The 20,076-nt window shown below is 36.9% G+C and overlaps 1 protein-coding gene across 13 annotated transcripts in view; it reads left to right on the top strand.

The window, feature by feature from the left end:
• Window positions 1-20,076, top strand: part of TBC1D5 (TBC1 domain family member 5) — a 283,840-nt gene that overhangs the window by 123,386 nt on the left and 140,378 nt on the right. For all 13 annotated transcript variants that reach the window (XM_085538429.1, XM_085538430.1, XM_015853783.3 and 10 more), the window contains one exon: window positions 15,820-15,886. In XM_085538429.1, coding sequence (XP_085394555.1) covers window positions 15,820-15,886 — 67 coding nt within the window. The remainder of the gene's footprint in view (window positions 1-15,819; window positions 15,887-20,076) is intronic.

A 20,076-nucleotide genomic window follows, 5' to 3' on the forward strand; every position in this document is an offset into this window, starting at 1 on the left:
ACTGCTGTACCGCCAACATCTACCTCTGTCACTGTGGACCGATATAATAAAATAGGAGGCATTACTTTTAGAGTGACCCTCTTATATAAGAAAATGACAGTATATATTTTAAACAGTACTAAATCTTAAGATAGAAAGTGTTGACATCTGAAAATAACATAATTACGTGTACAGTGGTGGTTTTACTGTAGCATAAGGGGCCTCTCACACTGTGGATCCTACAGCAGCACATATAGTGTCAAATTCCCTGAAATGCTGATGTTTTTCAACTTGGGAGCTTACAGTAATGACACTGAGCATTTACACTCTTACTTTATTTGTTTTATTCTGCCATGCCACAATCTCCCTTGGAAATAGGCATGATTACTAAGAAATATTATTAATCCCACTTTTAATGTGTAATTGAAACTTGAAAGGTTATTTGAGACACTGGAGTTCTGCCGTGTATCATTGCAAGGAGAACAGAATTGTATCAATGCCATGTTCAGATACCTGCCAGAGCCCCCACTGGCTTACCACCTTATTCATTCTTGGTGACTCAGCCCAAATTATCAGAAGAAACTTGGTCCACCTTCTAATTTCTCCCTCTTTTTAAGTCTTTGACCTTGGAGTTTATAAATTGGCACCATTTTGCACCAAAAGTGATGAATCCGTTTTGGGACATGTTAACTTGTTTTAGTGATTCTCACTTACCAGTTGCTATTAAGCCCAAATCTTGTTACTGTTTTAATGAAGTTAATGAAAAGCAAAATTTGAGACTGTCAGTTTGGGTTTGATTTTTTCCTCTTTCAGACCATACATAAGTGCTCCAAAAGCCTGTCTTGTGGCTGGTTCAAACAAAATGGAAACACGTATAAACATATAAAAGCTCCCATTCTGAGAGATACTGACTAATTTCAGGCAAAATTCTTTTCATTTGATGTTTACAAATAGCACTTTTTAAACTTTGCCTAGAGGTCGGGTGGAAGGAGTGTTTCAAAAATGAGATGTTTAAGTAAAATGACTACAAAAGGATGTAATCTTCCATTTTAGTATATTTCTTCTTCTGAATAAGTTATGCTCTAATAAAAATTAAAGAGCAAGTTACATTTCGAAGATCAGGTCATCGTAATTCATTGACATTAGGCCACATAACTGAATAATGTCTTACTTCAGTGAAATACATCAAATGAGATCAACAATTATGACTCATAAACATGCCTCGCAGGCATAAAGCAGCAGGGAATTAGCATGTGAGGCTGATAAATATGCATGTAAATAAGCTCCCAAAGGAATAACATGGGTTTGATTGATAGGTTTAGAATTGGAACATATGTAAACCCCTTTATTCCTCATTCTGGTGTAGCTAAGTAAAGATGCGTTTTACTTGTTAAAAGTTTCAATAACTTTGTAAATCTTAATGCCACATCTGCTTTTGTGTGTGCAGGCACGTGTGGGTGTCACTTGAGAGATTGATTGAATTGTCTACAGGGTAGATGCCCTCACTTGAATTGTAGTGTTTGTGTATGTATACTGTAGAGATTGTGTATGCGCATGCACACATATGAGTATTTGAATACTACATACTAGATGGAGTGCAGCAAAACATTATTTGAGGATTGTGATCAGAACATACAACTTCTGAAGATTGTTTTGTAAATAAAAAAAAAAATTAAAAAAAATGTGCTGAGAGTTTTGGTATATTCACCAGCATATTTATTTTTGCAGCTCCTTCTGCATTGAAGGTAGTTTATATCACAGAAAGTTCCTCTAGTGCTGCCGTGTTTAAGAGTCTGGCAGGGATTCTTTATAAACTTCCATTTTTGTTGGCGTCTTGCAGCTTGAACTCTTATCTACAACTTCAAAGTACCTATCACAGCAGTATCTTTATGTTTGATCAGCTCAAGTGTTTATGCTGTGCAGAGATTTACATCAGTATTGTTAGAAGAGTATATAACATACTTTGTGTTTATAAAACATTAATACTTTGGTTTGCCAAATATAGACCAATTGGTTGCCATGTCATGTGACCTGGTGTACATTTGCTTTATTACCATTCCCTGCTATTAGGCAGTAGAAACTTTTCCAACTGATGCACTCACACTGATGTTACATCATAATATAATTATGCTAAAGTGATCTTAGACCACTGGCATGCAATATGCAAATGCATTTTCAATATTATGAGGTATGTACAGACTGTAGATTTTAGTTGCTTGTGTTTTATAGCTAAAATAGTCATTCTGAGACATTTAAGATGGGGCTGCTACCAGAGTTTATCATTGTTCACATGTGAAAAACTCTGTTCTCTAATACCTGTCTTTTGCTTACATATACCTTTCTCTGGAAACAAGGGTTGAGCAAAAAGACTTTCAGCTGTTCACATTTATGGAGTAGTAGGGAATATATTTTCTAGTTCCAATCAGTAAATTCGAGAGCTACTGCTTAGATCTGAAAACTTACTCCTTTTGCAGCTTAAAAATGAAGAAGAAAAAATAATAATAATAATAATAATTTTAAAAAAAGTAGCACTTAGAGACATCAGAATTGATTCTGGTGTGGGTTCTCATGTAGCAATTTATAGCTACCATGTGCAATTTGTATAGAAACACTCCAACAGCATAAACTGCTTAACCCAGAACGTTAACAGGCTGTGACATCAAGAAAAAATGAGTCCTGCATACAGCCATGGGGAGGGGGGTAGCAGGGAGGGATTTTGTGCAACAGAGATGAATAAGCAGATTGCTGTCTGGAACTCTGATGGACCATGTTTCTAGCTGTGTAGCACTGTCCTTTTTCACAGAGGATGCCTAGATATCTCTTGAGCCAACAGAAATAAAAAATATAACACTTTTTTTTTCTTTTTTTTTTTTTTTTCCTTCCCCTAACAATGTGCCCTTTTTACACTTAGGACCTTGACAGACTGTCATTCATTTTCCACTCCCCATGAGGAATGTCCTTGAATGGCTCAAGAGAAGCCAGAAAATTGTTACTACGTATTTTTCATTCACCTCTAGAATTTTCCACGTTTTACTCAACATGTGTGAAGCCACTGGGAAATATGGTTAAATGAGTTAAGCAGACATCACCCATCTGTGCATCTTAGGGAAAATAAAAACAGTGCTGTCCCTTGGAAATCTTTCTTGGTACATAACCAAAATCCGACGAGCAGCCACCAGTTTGAAGCTAAACCTAGGCAAGGCTCTTGTAGGAAGGAAGAGAGAAGCACTTTGAAAAAAGCCTTCTTCTTCTACCTCACCCCCAGTCTTCCTGGCGTGTTTCCTTTCATAATACAAGATGGTCCTGGCAACTGGGCTCCTCTGGAATTTCTGAAGGCTATTGGGCACACAAGAAAACACATCAACAGATCCTACCTCCTTCAGAAAGTGTTAAAAACCCTACATTCAGCCTGAGCTCTGAATTTTAGTCAACACACAAGCAAAACAACCTTGTAGACTGTGCCGTTTGTGCAAGCATTATATAGTTCTAGATAGAGGGCGTCTTAAGAACTGTACATTTCCAAATGTCTTGAGCCACCCTTTTACACTGTTCGTTGCTGTCCTTTCTACTACTAAAATGATTGGTAATTTGTATCTCTCGAACAGTTCCCACTTGATTTCTCATGTACTGAGAAGTCAGATGCCTGACATTACTGTGTAAAGTTAAGTGCTTGGGGTTAATGAATGGCATTAAATTTTATGAGGTCATGTCCAGTAGATGTTAAAAGAAGCTTAAGGGAACTTTATCACTGATAGAAATTAACGGTTGGCATGAAAGAATGCCTGAGGGAGTTCAGTTCTAAGCAAAAATAAAATTGGTGGTATAAAAACTAAAATATAGAGTCACTGTGATTAATGTAAACATTTTTCTTAGGTAATTGGTTACGTGTTGCAGTAAAAGAAATGAGACCTCACAGTTTGAAGGGAAAGAATATTATTGTATTTAGAAAGCAATTAATGTTTCTAGTCAAATAAGAAAAATCTACATCACCTACAATATTTATATTCTTTCAGTAAACATATAACCTTTGGGGCTGTATTTATCAAATAGTCAAGTCCCCACTTATTTACATTAGGTTTTTCTTTGGGCAAAATGTGTTTTCCCTAGTGGAGTATGTTATTTTGTTTCATTAAACCTTTATTTCTACTCACATGCGTTGCTTATATTACAGACCAAATGAGTACATTCTGTGTGCTGAAGTCATCTAAGGTTTGTGTTTTGGAGTGACTGACGGATGGCATGAAAATTCTGTTTAAAAAAGAAAATGGCTACATTAACTTATGGATAGATCTGTTTTGCATAATTATGTGGGGAACTATTCAGTAATTACACTAGTATTCACATGCTGTAATTTTCGTCTTCTTTATTCGCTGTCATTCCAATGAGAGGAAATGGAAAACTTACTCAGACATACATCCTTTCTTACTCTGTCTTACAACCTGCAGTCATGGTGTGTAGTACTTTCAGACAACGTCTGTACAGCTCAGGTAAGACAACAATTGTCTTGAATTTGATGCTTACTGTGTAAATTCTGCACTCTGTCTTCTGAGTCTAAAGACCCTGTGGATATACCTGAATGACTTGTTGCTTTCACATCAGTTGAGGTCTCTGCTTTCTGGACATTTGGAAGTAACAGTGTCAACTATGATGAGAACACAGGGTGTTATGATTAAGAATCAGTTTTTGGACGAGAGCTTCTTGTTTCTGTGGTTTGACAGAAAGGTACCTGCTCTGTTATCCAGGATAGCACATAAGTACCGAATCCCTAATTTGGAAAGGGAAAGCTGAAGAAAAAGTGAAACTAATTTAGAATGTGTTGTCCCTCAAGACTGTACCGTTGCTCTCTTCTGTTGCTTTTGTGATGTAGTATGAACTACATACCTGAATCACATCTTTTCTTATTTTCCTTAGGTGGTGCTTGGTCAAAAAATCCAGTGTCAAAAAATTAGTGTGACCTTCTGCTTGGTGATGTGTTCATTTTGCAACCAGACTTCTATTGCTTTGGCAATTAGATGTGGTGTGTTTTCTGTCTTAGTGAGCTCATGTGACTATCTAGGAAAATTTACTGCTCCTAAGCATTTATCCTATGTTTGTGTAAAATAATCATTAGCTTTTTAGAAAACTTGAGTACAATTGTAGTCAGCAAGAAAAATCTACTCATACTGATCTAATTTTGAAGTCTTGCAGTGCTTGTAGCTCCAAATACCTTGTACTTGCATCCTTAGTTCTGTTTTGAAGCTCCCCCCCCTCCCCCCGGGCCTTTACCTAGCATTGGCCTTACAGGAGGGTAAGAAAGAAGAACAGAAATCTGTCCCATGATGTATTTTATACTTCTGCCTTGAAAAGTTTTATGGGGAATTTTTCTCAATACCTGTAGCAGTGGGACCATTGTTCTACAGCCTACCCTGCATTATAGTGAATAGAAACATTTTGTCATTCTGGTTGTCACTTCGATGTATTTTTATATTCTGACGTTGCTGTGGACTTTCATCTGTTAGACATCTAGAGCTTGCTGCTAATGCATATATATCTTTGCTTTTCAAGTTTTTCCAGATCTGTCATTTACAAAATGCATCTGCTTTTGCACCGGCAAAGTACACAGTTGGTGCTCTCCAATTAACTAAGGCATGATTTAAAAGAATTTTGATTAACATCTAGTGTTTTCATTATGTTTTGGCATATTTTGATTTGACAGTTTAAAAGCTCTAGCTCAGTACTTCCTTTATACAGTTCGGTGGCATTTTTCTCCACCAGCAAAATTTATAAAAAATGTAGAGTCCTGCTCCATTTCAGGGTCCTCTGAGGTATGGGTCTACCGGATACATAATGTATTCAGAGAATTCGCAACCTTAATTAGACAGCCTTATATTAGGAACCAAGAGCTTCCTGACATCATCTTATACAGCCCACATTATACAAAGCCAGGTGGTTTTAGGCTCAGGTGCAGGTTCCTCCTCTGTTGATTTGATTGGGTTAAGGGCTGTTCCAGTCACAGCAGGAATGTCCCTTTCATCATCATAGTTTCATAGTATCACAGTCTCGTGCGGGTTGGAGGGGACCTTAGAGATCATCGAGACCAACCCCCCAGGATTTGAGCCTCTGTGTAGCAGAGCGGCACTTCTACCACTTGCGCCACAGGGGGGATTCGAACCCAGGGCCTCCAGTGTTGCAAAGCGGCATTCCTACCACTTGCGCCACCGGGGCACACGCTGCGCCACTGGGGCACACGCAATTTGTCAGGGTTTTTAAGGGTATTTAAGGCTATGAGGCAGTGTTGTTTGTCTGCAGGTTGTTGGCTTTATTCAGACCATTTTTCTCAAGTGTGCCACATATTGATGCTATGATAGGGTGAAGGTATCCTAGCATTTTAATTTTACTTTTTTTTTTTTTACTGCAGACTACAAATGCCTTATATCTACAGTTTGTTATTGATGGAATATCTCCTTTAAGTTTTACCCACATAACTTTAAATATTGACTAAAGATTGTGTCACTTCTTCAAAATCAATTGCATGATAGGTTTCCAAAATATGTGCTTTCTATTCTGTTATAAATGATAGGTAGAGAAAGCAAAAATCAAACGAATTTCCAAGGTGTCATGTTCACCTTTGAATAAACCATTGGTAATATCTTTACTTTTTTTGTGTGTGTAAGAAGCCTATGTTAGTCTGGTGGGCCTACTGAAGTGACTGAAGCAATTGTGTGAGAGCTTTGAGAAGGATGCAACAGCTGGTATCAATGTCCTAGAGCCCTCCTGCCACTTCCAGCAGTGCAAAATGGAGCTGTGATAGGGAGAAAGCAGCAGAGCAGTGCCTCCATGTGGCTCTGGGAATCTCAGGAGCTGGCTGTTTCCACCATGGACCTTTCCCCATTTCATATGGAATACTTGCAAGATCACAGTGTTTGAGAAATCTAAACACATTGCCTGCATCTCTGTGACAACTTTCTAATGTCAAATTTCAGATCTGTTTTCTCTTCCTCAGAGCTGAAACCAAAAGCTGAGATGCTGACTCCTGGGGATAGTGCCAGCCCCTCCATGGATGCTAGGCAGCTAACCTGGTTATAGTTCCTTCTATACCTCAGTTTTCCAAGCTGTTATAATGTAGCTTCCTTTAATAGGAAGCTGAAGAGAAAGCAGGAAGAATTATTCCTGTTCTTTTTTTAACCTCTGGTCCTGTTCATCACGTAAGCCCCTGACCAAGGGCAGGAGGTGAGGCTGCATGTCACTGCCATGTGGCTTCCTAGCCAGGCTGGCTTCCCTCCTGATAAACGTATTCTTTTCAGATGAAAAGCTGGCTTCTGGTTGAAAGGGCAATTCTGTTTCAATAAAAGAGCACTTAATCCCTTCTCGTTTGTCTTATACTATCATTTAATCTTAGCAAAACAGCAGTGTTCGGAAACTTCTACTCCATCTTTTTCGGCTCTATTTTTTTCCTTGACTCAATGGATTATGCATTATCACTTTTGAATATGAAAATCAAACTATGCTTGCATATAACTTATTATCCTGAACAGAAGGATTACATCTATCTATAAGATACAAATGTGGTTAAAAATAGGATGTAATTGAAGTAAATTAAGGACAGTGGTAGCCTTCAAACATATAAGGAGGTGGTATGTTTTTCTTATTGTCAGTATAAATGGTCTCTGGAGACCACCTTTTTACACTGATTGTGCATGTCTAAGATTAAGCAAAGCTGTATGACCAGTGCTATCTCAGGAGGATGCTGAGTCATTAACTCATGTTTATTGCCTCTTGCCATCTTTAGATTATTGCAATTTATAGCTCAAAGGCCTTTTAGGCTGTTTATAAGTTAAAATTAGCTAAATTCTTCTGGATGCAAGTGATAAGTCACTCGGCATTTATATATTATGGAATATGGAATATATATTCCTAGCGATGATTCCAGACTGCTTCTAATGTTTTTCTTTCTGTGCAAACTCTAATTGTGGTGTTTCTCCCTACTTGTACATATTACTCTATCTTCTGTTCTGCTAGATCTGCTGTTTGCTATTTTGTTATCAGTATATGCTCATAAAGAATTTATTGAAGTTAGACATTTATATTATTTATTAAGGCATCCACTTCAACCACACTGCGTTATAATGTTTGTCACATTTGATGATGACCTAGGAGCTTGTTTGAGTTATATATTGTAAATGATCAGCAACATTAAGTAGTGGGTACGGACTGCAGTACGGAGCCTGTGAACAGAATTGGGCATAATATGCACTTAGACCAAAGACAGGTGCACTGTGAAAAAACAAAAGACTGAAAAAACGTTAGCAGAATCGTGTTTTACTTTATCCTGTGCTTTTTTCTTTTTTCTTTTACCAGTCTAATTGCTGCTGGTAACAAATTCAGTCCAGGCATTACTGGGCTAAATGCTTATTGACTGCCGTGGAAGTTGCATTTGCTTATATAAGCTAGTATTGTGTATTTCCTATTGAATGGGAAGTAAAGCTCTTTTTCCCAGCTACATGCATTTCCTGAAGAGTTTGTATCACACTTAAATTTGCCCTTCCCATTATGCTTAAAGAGATTATGTTAAAGAACCTCTGGATGTAAATTATTTAAGGTATTAGTACTTAACAATCACCTGACAACTCTTATCAGGCATTCCTACGAATTACTTCAGTGGCATTAGTGTAAAATTCCTTATTCTATGTATTTTACTATTCTAGTTTAGAATGCAGTGGATAGTTCAGCCTATTTTAGTAATCACAAAAGCTTAGAAGCTTAGTCAGGAAACCAAATGTAATAAATAAGTGCTTCGAATGTATTGTTATTTTAAATTGAGCTGCAAAGGACTACATTCCTTAAACACCGATGCTACATTCCAGTTTTGAAATCAGTCCACTGGGGTTTTATATACACTTTCCCATCCACTCTTTTTCACACACACATTTTGCATTTGAAAAAGTGGTATATAAACGTGGAGGCTAACATAACGACTGGGCTGGTGTCAGAAACTGTTTCACTTAAAATGGTTACCCTCTTATTTTTGTATGTCTTCATTTGAAGTGCACTGATAAAATTATTTCAGACGGAGCTTTTGCCTGGAGAATACACAAAGTTCACTTGTGTAAGCATATACACATACGCAATTGTGATTTGATATGCAAAGATCATAGTAGATGCCACTTGATTGTCGTAAATCATAAATCAGCAATCCCAGAGACACCAGAACTGACTGGGCTACAGCAACATGCAATACAAGATATTCTTATCTCCGTAAGTTTTCGTTCGTAACGGCAAACCAGTTTGTCTGCCTATCATATTGTTCGACAGCTCTGCTGCCTTTCTGTAGGGCTAAAACAGGCTTTGATTTTGCACCTTTGTGTCAGCGTTGCGTGCTTACTTTCAAATGTCACCAGCTTTCACTATTGCAAAATTAGCATATGCGCGGGTACTCCATTGTGTTTTATGTTTGTGTTCCTTTTCTAACTTGGATAAGATTGGAGAGGAAAAAAACATCGTTAATGTTTAGTATATTTTTTTCATACTTGTATGGGTAATCAAACGAAATATTTCACCCCATGTAAGACATCTATATTTCTAATCTTAAAGTCCTGCAGCTGATTATCAGCAAGATCTGCTAACTAGCACAGTATATCATTTCTTTATTCAAATCCTAGCAAATATTTTAGGACATGGTAATTAGAACTGAAATGCTACCAAAAAAATTATCTGTACCAGGCACTGTGTGTATTTAGAAGTCCGTACGTACCGCTAAATGAACTTGAAACAAGGAGCAGAGAGTCAAGTTTGCACCTGAAAGGCTGCTCACCAAATTGCATTATATTTGTTTTGGAAAACTTCGGGAACTTGCTCAGACTGAAACATTCTTCAACTTTCCAACCTAATAATTATTTTATAAATATCAGAAGTGCAGTGCACTTTATTCTTTAGCTGAAGGCATTATTTTCAGTTTCTGTACACCGCTTCAAGCTTGCTCCATTTAATCATTTTAAAAGCTTATTTGGTGCAAATTGAATTTAACACTGTAGTTGCAGGGGTGTTATGTAAAAAGTCCGAGAGATCGCTGCTGTGCAGGCAGGGTTTGTTGTACAACCGATTGAGCTCCAGAGTTCAGCAGAGACGGAATCATCCTAAACTCTGCAGCACCCTCTGTTGACGCCATGCAGCAGCGCCGTGTGCGTTGCTCCCGTATTGCCAGGAAAGCTATCAAAAGACAGAACAGAGAAATCAATAGCTCCGCTACATTTCACTTTTTAAAGATCTAGTTTATGTAGCTAAATCTTAATTTACCTTATGTTTGGGGATTAGTTCCCTTTTTCTTTATTTCTTCTACTGCCGTTCTGGTCTATCCAGTAAACACGGATCAGAAAGCTTCAGTCATCTTACTCTTCTTGTGTTTTTAATTTTTTTATTATTATTATTATTATTATTTTTTGCTGCGGAGATCCTGAAGACTTTCCAAACTGCAGATCTGGTGCAGTCGAAATACAAATTGTCTGTTCTTTTGTAAACCCTTCAATTGTCACACTGCTCTCTTTCAAAATAATAGAGGAGCCTGGAATCGCCCGTGCTAAAATTAAGAATTTATAACTGTATGGAACAGATGTTTTCATAAACATTTGCTATAATTAATTTCAACTAGGGGATTGAAGGAACAAAGCAGTTTTTCCCTCTTCAAAACTTTATTGCCTTTTCCCCATGCAGCAAACTCAGAAATCTTTGCTTTAATATTGTTAATGAAACAAATTTACTCTTCTGTTTGGTTTTTGTTCTGAAAAAGGAAGGCTTAAATAGAAGAAGATAGCGACCTTTGGAACAATGGGCAGTTATGTTGAATTTCAGACACTGCGTATAAAGAATTAAAATACAGACCGTATGTCTTTAGGTCCTCGTTTCAGAGACTAAAACTCCGTGTTGTCAATTGTCAAAGCTTCGTACATACTAGAATAAATTTTATGCAGATCACTTTGATGAATATGTATCTGTGGAGTAAATAGTACGGAGGAATTTTATGTTTGAAGAGTTGTGAACCTTGATGTTACAAAAAGGAAAAGGAGTCTCGTGGCATTATATATAGTTTTAATGCATAGTAAAATGCTTATTGTATGTTGATTACCCCTTTATACTCACAATAAAGGTCTGCAATCTGTTAAGTAATTTTTTTTTCTGTTTGCATTATGTGAGAAACACATTTTGACTAAAATTATTCTTCCATATTTGTATTGTCACTAGTTTTTCAGGGATGTTACTTGAAGTGTGTATAGATTAGGATTCGAGTTTTGGTGCTATTGTGAAGAAGTAAAAAATACCCATACATTATTCTTCTGTTGTTACTAGTTTCTATATATCATATAAACATCATCTAGGGAGAAGAAAAAAAAAAAAAAAAAAGTTTTAAAATAAGCCCAGCTTAATTGTTTTGCACCTGAAAAAGAAGCGGTGCAGCTGCAAGGATTTTTTGAGCAAAGTAGAATTCCTGACTGATCTGTCATCTATAAAGTGTGCAAAGAAAAATAGGTAGCTGTCATTAAAATTACATTTCAGCTTTCAATAACCATTTAATGAGTAGCGTAATTATATAAGTATGGTACCTCAAGTACTTCACTCAATAATTAAAAATAATCTCATCTTTAAAGTGAAAGCGCTATAATTATTATTTGACTTAACCAGGACCACTGTTATGATCTCCAGTGGCACCTCAGATTGTTCAAAGTGGTTTTGAAAGTATAAATTAAAATTGGATAAATCATTAAATTATTAAGCTTTAAATATCTGAAAATGAATATAGTGTGGAATTTGGAAGTCATGTTGTAAGAACTGACAACCTTAGACTGCAAGCACATATTTGTGTTAAAATTTTCCTTGTCTTTAATCATAAAACACCACATTAATGATTGGGTGTTTTATATCAACTCAAACTTGAATTTTCACAATTGTTAAATACCATTTTTAAAGAAGACCTTAGATTAGAATACAAAGAAAATATTAAGCATAGCACAAACATGTCAGCAAAGAGATCTATATCCGTTTTGATGCTTGTGAGCATGCGAATGCACAGTTTGATTTCCTAAGTGGGATCACTTTTATCACCAATTCCTAAGCTGACAGCCATAAAACCCTTTCATAGTTGACATAAGATTAGTAAATAGTTTATTGCTATATAAATAGAAACGTTCTGTGTACCCACAACTAGTCAAGCATGTGTGTACACATATATGCATATAGAGAGAAGACATTTTTTTTCATATCAAAATGTACTTTGAAAGCACAAGAATTTGGATTCCAATTCTATTTTAAATGTTAAAAGTATATCAGTTGAGTAAATTTCAGTTAAGCTTCTGGTCTTAGACCTTTGACTGGTTGTTATCTGTCTCCCTGGTCTTCTCTGTGAGGAGTCCTGTACTGGATTTTTGCATCTCATGTAAGACAGCTGTTTTCAGAGCTGTTTCCTTATCGAAGGAGATGGTTGAGCAACCTGTGATCCCCACATGGTTCTTCACATGCTTTTCCTGAGAATTAGTGTAAGCATAAGGTGCTCGCTGTTCCTGCTATGTACCCAGTGCCTCTTCCTGCTCTCAAAATGAGGGTCTCTGCAATGCTTCTTATTGCCAGAAGTGCAAGCTCTGTGCAGCACCTTAACAAAGCTTTTCTTTCATTTGTTGGAGTTTGTTGTTTGTTTGTTTGTTTGTTTTCTCCAGCTATTGTATTTGAAGTTCAGAATCCTTGGGATGTTCGGTATGGGGTTGGTAGAGCACCTTTCTTTTTCTTCAGTGGAGCCTTTCCCATTTTTGAGGCTTGGAATCTAAGATTAGTATGATCCAGAATCAATTAACATTTCTAAAGGAGATCACAGATTCAGTTATGAGTATCATGAATCTTATATTCATAACTCTTAAGTATATTCCCTGATTTGACTAGAAAGTTGGATCATTATCACTGTAGACGCAAGTAACCTCTGTATTCCACTGGGAGTCCACCATGCCTTTCAAACATGAGGCTAACTGGAACTTCCCTGAGGAGAGGTGATCTAGGGCATGGACTCCCACAGCTTGTTGTCATTAGTTAGTGAAATACATGCCCAATTGTTCTCATTAGTTATTGACTGTGAAAGTTTACCAGGATTTGCTGGAAAGCTTTTTAGATAACAGTAGGTGAAATTTAAGTTATCTTTTTAAGTTAATGAGTACTTTCCACTTCGCATTATCATTTTTACTAGTTTTAACAAAAGGCATTGAATGTCTTTCAAGATATTATTAATATAAATATTTGTCTTAAATGGAATGGAATAAGGGGGGAAAAAAAAGGTGAATTTACTAATTTGTGTTTGTGAGAGCTCTGGGAGTACATAGTCTGGGACTTTTTTGGTAGCTGATGCTAATGATAGAATGCGGCTCTCAGAAAAAAACACTAACTTGTATGAATGATATTTATTAACAGCAAGTGTACAAGTAAGAATGCTGAGGTATTGAAGTGGTTGTTTACAGGAGGGAAATTATTGGTTGGGGTTTTTTTTGTTTGTTTTTGTTTTGTTTTGTTTTCTGAAAGAATGTTTCAGAATAAAGATGGATACATGTAGAGTTTTTTGTGAAGAACAGCTGACTACAGGCATGTCCTCTAAGTTTTAGTGGTTGTATCAGACCCCAGATCCCACCAAATTTTCCTTGTTGTGTCCTGATGAAAGAAAATATTTTTTACTGAAAGTCTGCTTTTCTTCATGGAGTCCAGTTGATCCTTTGGGCAGGACAAATGGTATAGCAGAAAGATGATAAAGGCCTTGCATTCCTTTTAGATAGTACTTCAAGTAGGAAGAAGACCTGTTGCCATTCCTATAGCAGTTACAAAAGATCTTTTTCAGCATATAAACATAGCATTGTGAATGAGTTTCCTTTTCGGTCTGATTTTTCCCTTTTTAATTTTGAACCTTCCAAATCTACAGTCTGGAGAACGGAGCATGAAAATGTAGCCAAACTCCCAGAAATAAACATGTGTGTTCTTATCAGTTCCATAGGTGAACATCCCAGTCTCTTCTCTGTTTCTCTTCTGGACCTCATGTCATAAAATATTTCCTTCTTTTCTCAACATAGCAGAGTGTGTTTTATAGCAGTAGTGAAGAAGGTGGGTTTTTTTCCAACTATTTGCGCATTCAAAATGAGTGAAGAGTGAAGGGAGGAACTGGCATTTCATACTTTTTAAAATGCTAGGTGTTAAGTTTCTGAATGGTCACTCTTGAATTACTAATTATAAATCTGGATCCGAGTAATCATTTTCTATTTCACACTTAAACAAACAAACACTTCCACACAACCCTGCCACCAAAATACAGAAATATATGAGATTTCACTAGGGACACGTTATTTTGGAGGGACATATTTTCATGGCATGAGGGTTTTTACTTAGATTTTCAAAGTCACTCATCAAAAAAAAAAAAAAAAAAAAGTGAATAATTTTGATTTTCACAACTTACTGTTTTTATGGGAAATTTGCCACAATAAGTGCCATCTCTGCACACTACATTCTTTGCCAAGGAAGAATCAGGCCATAAGCATAAAGAGAAGTGTGACAGTCATTTTCATAGGCTGAGCAGGTCAAACTATCAACCTGACCTAACAAGTCTCATCACTGAACATTATTTGCACACCCACATATCTCTCAAATACCTCCAGGGATGGGGATTCACTGGTCAGCACCTTCCAACCCTCTCTCTGAAGAAATTCTTCCTAAGATCTGATGTAAATCTCCCGTGGTGCAACCTGAGACCATTTTATTGTGTTCCATTACTTGTCACCTGAGAAAAGGGACCTGGTGCTTTTCTTTCCATCTTGTCTTATGAATCTAATTTGACTTTATCCACCAAGTTCTGTCACTCTCCAAAGACTTAGGAGAGGTGAAACAAGACTCATTCACAGTTCTTGTGATGGTTCATAATGGCTTTTATTAATATCGCCACTCAAGTATCTGTCTCATCTACAAACAGAAGCATGACACTGAATGCTGTTCTCTTCACGGACTTGCAGCTGATTGTTTTGCGGTTTGATCTGATAGACATACAGTGTCTTACTGTGTCCAGGCATTTTGCTTTGAAGAAAAAGACTGAAAGAACTTGTTATCGATAAGCAGAACAGAGTCTGTAATGGTGCCTGATGCTATCTATAAGTGCATTAAGGAAATATACAAGGACACAGAAGAATTATTAAGCTGCATGACAAGTTATGCAGTAGTAAATAGTATAAAACAGGGCTTGAATAAATTTCATTTGAAAAATAGAAGATTTCTTCTGACTTTTAATAATCTTTCAGTAGAAGCACTTATCACAGAGAGAAAGAACTCCTAGTGCTTGCTGTCTCTCAGCTTCACTCTTCTATGTATGCTTTTATATCTCAAGACATAAAACCAGATGTTTTACAGACATATTACTTAGGTAATTTCAGAGAAACTTTGAACATCTGCTATGAAAAAAAAAAAAGTACTGCTGTTACACAGTCAGCTCAACATTTTTCACAATATAGATGAACTTTTACATTCTTTGTAAAATCATAGTCATCTATTTATATGGTATAGCTCTTTGGCTTTATTCTAGTAAAATTGTGTTTAGTAACTTGAGAAAGGCCTCGAGTGAAACTTGCAGTAATATTAAGACTTAGATTGCCAGAACAGTCAGGCTGCAAATTGAACATACTGGCTAGTTATTTCTATTGCCAGCTGTAAGAATTTGAAGGTGCAAAACTGCGCCTTGACTAAGTAAGTTTTGTCATAAACTAAAATTAACACATGCAGTGAAATCAATTGTAACATTTATTGTATTATTTATTATCATGATCCGTGTTATAACAAAGGCTTCTCACTTCTATTTTGTATTAGGAGGATCAAATGAGAATGGATGCACACAGCACACCTCAGATTCTGCTGGAACATTTGTTTCTTACAGGTTTGTAATTTTTTATATTAATTTTCTAGTTTTAATAAGTTTGAATATAGTAAGCAGCACAACCTATTTAAAGCAAAAGAACAGGTCTGTATTTTTCAAGACTATTTTACAACCTAGATTGCAGCAGTTAGTAGACTGAAGATTAAGGATTTAATTAAGAATGATCTGAAAAACTTGTTTTCTAGATTATTTTCTTTTAAGACAAGTTTTCAAAACATTCAACTGAGGAAAGATTTGAACATCTTAAAGCCTAAGTACTTTTTTTCCCTAAGGTATGCAGTAAAGTGGAAATTCTCACCTAAGTTAACAGAAGCTAGATGTCGAAATTTTCAGGTCACCTTTCTGATTATCTCAAAAATAACTGCATTTGTGGGCAACAAGGAACTCTATTTCTTAGTTACTGCAATTAAAATATAAAACAAAACCATAGGATTTCTTAAATTCTGAGACCAATATTTCAACTCCGTTCGTAGTAAATACCAGTTAAAGAGGCATAGTACTGAGCAGCTTCGTACAGCACTGTCAGTAAGCTTGAGTCTTGCTTGGGTAAATACCAGAGGATGTCTTGTAGTTGAAAGCAAAACAAGGTAATTGGCAGATCTGTTGTTTCGTCTTTCAGCCAGCAAAATACTGCCTCTGCTACAAATGCTAAATCTTTGTCCTTGTGACTGATAATTAATAGTAAGATTTGTGCTAACTAGAATTACTGCATCTGATTTCAATGCTTAAGTATGGGAAAATAAAACAAGTTATTTTGTATTCAGTGAAGTAATCTGTGATGAATGGCAACTATTTCTTTCTCTGTTTGTAGTCTGCTGTAGCCTGTACTTCAAAGGGATGGGGCAGGCAGGAGGAACCTGCCTGTTTGCCTTGTTCTAGCTATGTCTAGGTAGGAGTATAGCATGCTTCTTGGCTAGCAAGCTGTGCTCAGTATGAGGAGCCCTCAGATTGGGATGACCAGTGGGGACACAAGTGGAGAACTTGTTGCAGACTGGTGACAGATTTCTGACAAAAGTGGGGGAAAAGCAGCCTTTCCCTGAGGATGCTAAAAAGAAAGACTTCTCGTGATGACCTAGATGGAACAGCAAAGAGCTTGCTGCAGTTCAGACACCCTGAGAAAGCTTCTGAGCTGAGAGCAAGGTTAGAAAAAAGGATGTGCCTGCAGGGATACGTTTGGCCAGTGGAACCAAGTCCTTATAATTTTCTGCATGTTAGTAAGTCCATGATTCTGTTTGATGTTCTGATGAAACCTGCATTGTATGATAAAATACCCCTTGAGTGCAGTTAGGACATTCATTTTAAGAATACCGTGTTAGCAGATCCATTTCAGGGTTGTGCCTTAATCAGTTTTGTGTTGTATTTATGTTCACTAACTTATGTAGCATACAGTTTAATTTAAAAAGTGGGTTCAAAAATACCACTTACAATAATTTCCATGCTTTTCAGATGAAAAGCCTATACAGAATCAGTGACCGTGTGCTGGTTTTGACTAAGAGAGAGTTAATTTTTTTTATGGCTCAAACACTGCTATGTTCTGGATTTGTGATGAAAACAGTGTTGATTACACTGGGATGTTTTAGTTGTTGTTGAACAGTGCTTACACAGAGCCAGGGACTTTTCTGTTTCTCATGCTGCCCTGCCAGCAAGGATCTAGGCATGTATGAGGATCTGGGAGTGTACAACACCAGGACAGCTGACCCAAGCTGACCAAAGGGATATTTCGCACCATATGGCATCATACTGAACAATAAAACTGGGAGAAAAGAGGAAAAGGCGAGGACATTCGCAGTTACAGTGTTTATCTTCCCAAGTAACCATTAGATGAGATGAAACCCTGCTTTCCTGGAAATGGCTGAACATCTGCCTGCCGATGGGAAGAAGTGAATGAATTCCATATTTTCTTTCCTTGCAGGCACAGCTTTTGCTTTACTTATTAAGCTGTCTTTATTTCAAACCAAGTGTTTTCTCTGTTTATCTTTCCAGTTCCTTCCCCCATCTCTGTGGGGTGGAATGAGCGAGTGACTGTGTGGCACTTATATGCCTGATGATGTTAAACGTCAACAGGCCATGAAGCAGCCTCTCAAAAGGAAGCAAAACAGAATTTAGCCAGATCAACAAAAGAAAAAGGTTGAGAGTTCTTCTCTTCTGTTAATTCCAGGACACTTATATCTGAAAGCTGTTAACTCCAGAGGGCAGGTGTTGTGCGTGCCAAAGTTAAGTTTGGGGACGAAACCAGATGCAGATAGACTCTGGTTCCATGAGCTGTGGGGCTGGGACCCAAACCCTCCCAGCCTACCCCTAGCACTCACCTGTCATTGAGCTGGTCCATGGGACTGAATGAGCCCATCTGGGGTGAGTTTTGTGGCAAGTTAGTTCATGGTGTTATCCTGAGGAAAGTTTGACCAGTACCAGCCACTAAAACATACAGCTTGCAGTAAGTGGTTGGATGGAGAAGGGCATTATTTCCTTTGGTTAGCCTAAACCATAGCAAATCCTCCAGTTGGAACAGTCTGTGGTTTACTGATGGAGGCTGTGCAACCCAAAACACTATCAGTGCAGAACCCCATGGGTTGATCAGGCATAAGACACTCAGACTGTACAGTATGCAGCATCTCCTTTGCATTGATTCAGTCAGATAGCTAATGGGCAATTATTCCAGTGCTGGAGAATTTGATGTTTAAAACTTACCTGTAAGTCTCAGGACTTACACATATATGCTTATGGATCTTATTCATGTATCTTTTCAATACTTCTGGGATTTTATGCCTTGTTACTAAAAACACAATTAGAACAGTTCTTACAGTGCTCTAAACTTATTCAAGTGTTCTAAACCAACTTTAATGCTCCACAAATAAGTGGAGGTTAAAACTGGCTGTTGTATTTCCATATTCCTTAGTCCAAACTGGATATAATAAATGAACACAACGTTGATGATGAATTCCACAGGAAAATAATCATATTCTGTCAGAGAAGATTACAATGCAACTTACAAAACTGAAGTCAATTAACATTTTAAAAGCAGCCCCATATATCACTGCCAGAGTATTATTGTTGCAATTAGAGGCAAGATGATAGAGCAAGATAGGACAGTATGTATATGTGTACACACATATAAATGTAAAAGAAACATCTAGCTTTTAAAAGTTACCAGGCTAGCGCCATTTTTAAGTAATTTTACAGTGTTTAAGTTCTGAAATGAATGTTTCCTGCTCAGTGGCAAGTAACTGCCATCATACTATGAGACCGGCTGTGAATTTGCTGGTTGAGTTAAATATTGTATTGATAGTTACAATTCTGAGCTGCATGTTATGTAAAAAATGAGCAGCTAATACTTTATGAAAGATTTAAAGTGAATCTTAAACTACCTTGAAAGTTAACGATGGTAAATGTATGTTATTTCTTTAAGGACTCATTAGAGATTTTGATTTAACTGTCAACGAATATTGTTTCAGTAAATTACTCAGTTGATAAAACTGATGATAGTCTTGTTTATCCAATGTGTTTCAGTCTACTCTACTTAAAAGAAATTGGCTAGTGGATTTTGCTGTAAAAGAGACAAAGCCTTCTGTGGATCTTGATAGATGTCACAATTGCAAAAGGCCAGCAGATGCAAATTCTATGAGATATTTTCATTACTAGAGTTGTTTTAAGTTTTTTCAGTTTGTTTAGGGGAAGAGGGACTTTTTAATGTGGTGTTGTCATCTTAGATGGTGTGGATCTTGCTTGTGTTGGTCACGGCACAGATTTAATACTGCTTATGTTCAGATAGTAAGCATTTCCCTCCAGGTCATAAAGTTTCTAAGTAATGTAAGTGAAAAGCATGTGTGAGTGACACATATTTCTAAATATTCTGCAAGTTTGAATGCATCCTGACAGCTCACAGAGAATTTTCTAATTGGTCTTCAGGTTTTGATGGAAAAGTTTGTACTCTTGAGAAGATGTCTTACTAATAAGATGGTATGGAAACTCTTTCCTAGAACTACGTTATCAAAATTTGAAGTTCAGTATTAGAAAAAAAATAAATAAAAAATTAAATAGACATTTCATAACTCTTGACTTTGAAACATAAACTTGAGGAAAAATCTTGAGTTTCAGTGTGCTGTATTATATCACTGCTATGGACGAAGCCGTGTCTGGATGTGCAGATTGGCTGGACTTTGCCAAAAGGAAAAGAAAAATAGGTGTGGATC

This window comes from Coturnix japonica, chromosome 2 (assembly GCF_054131305.1).
Source record: "Coturnix japonica strain WE chromosome 2, WE-NBRP24, whole genome shotgun sequence".
Lineage (NCBI taxonomy): Eukaryota > Metazoa > Chordata > Aves > Galliformes > Phasianidae > Coturnix > Coturnix japonica.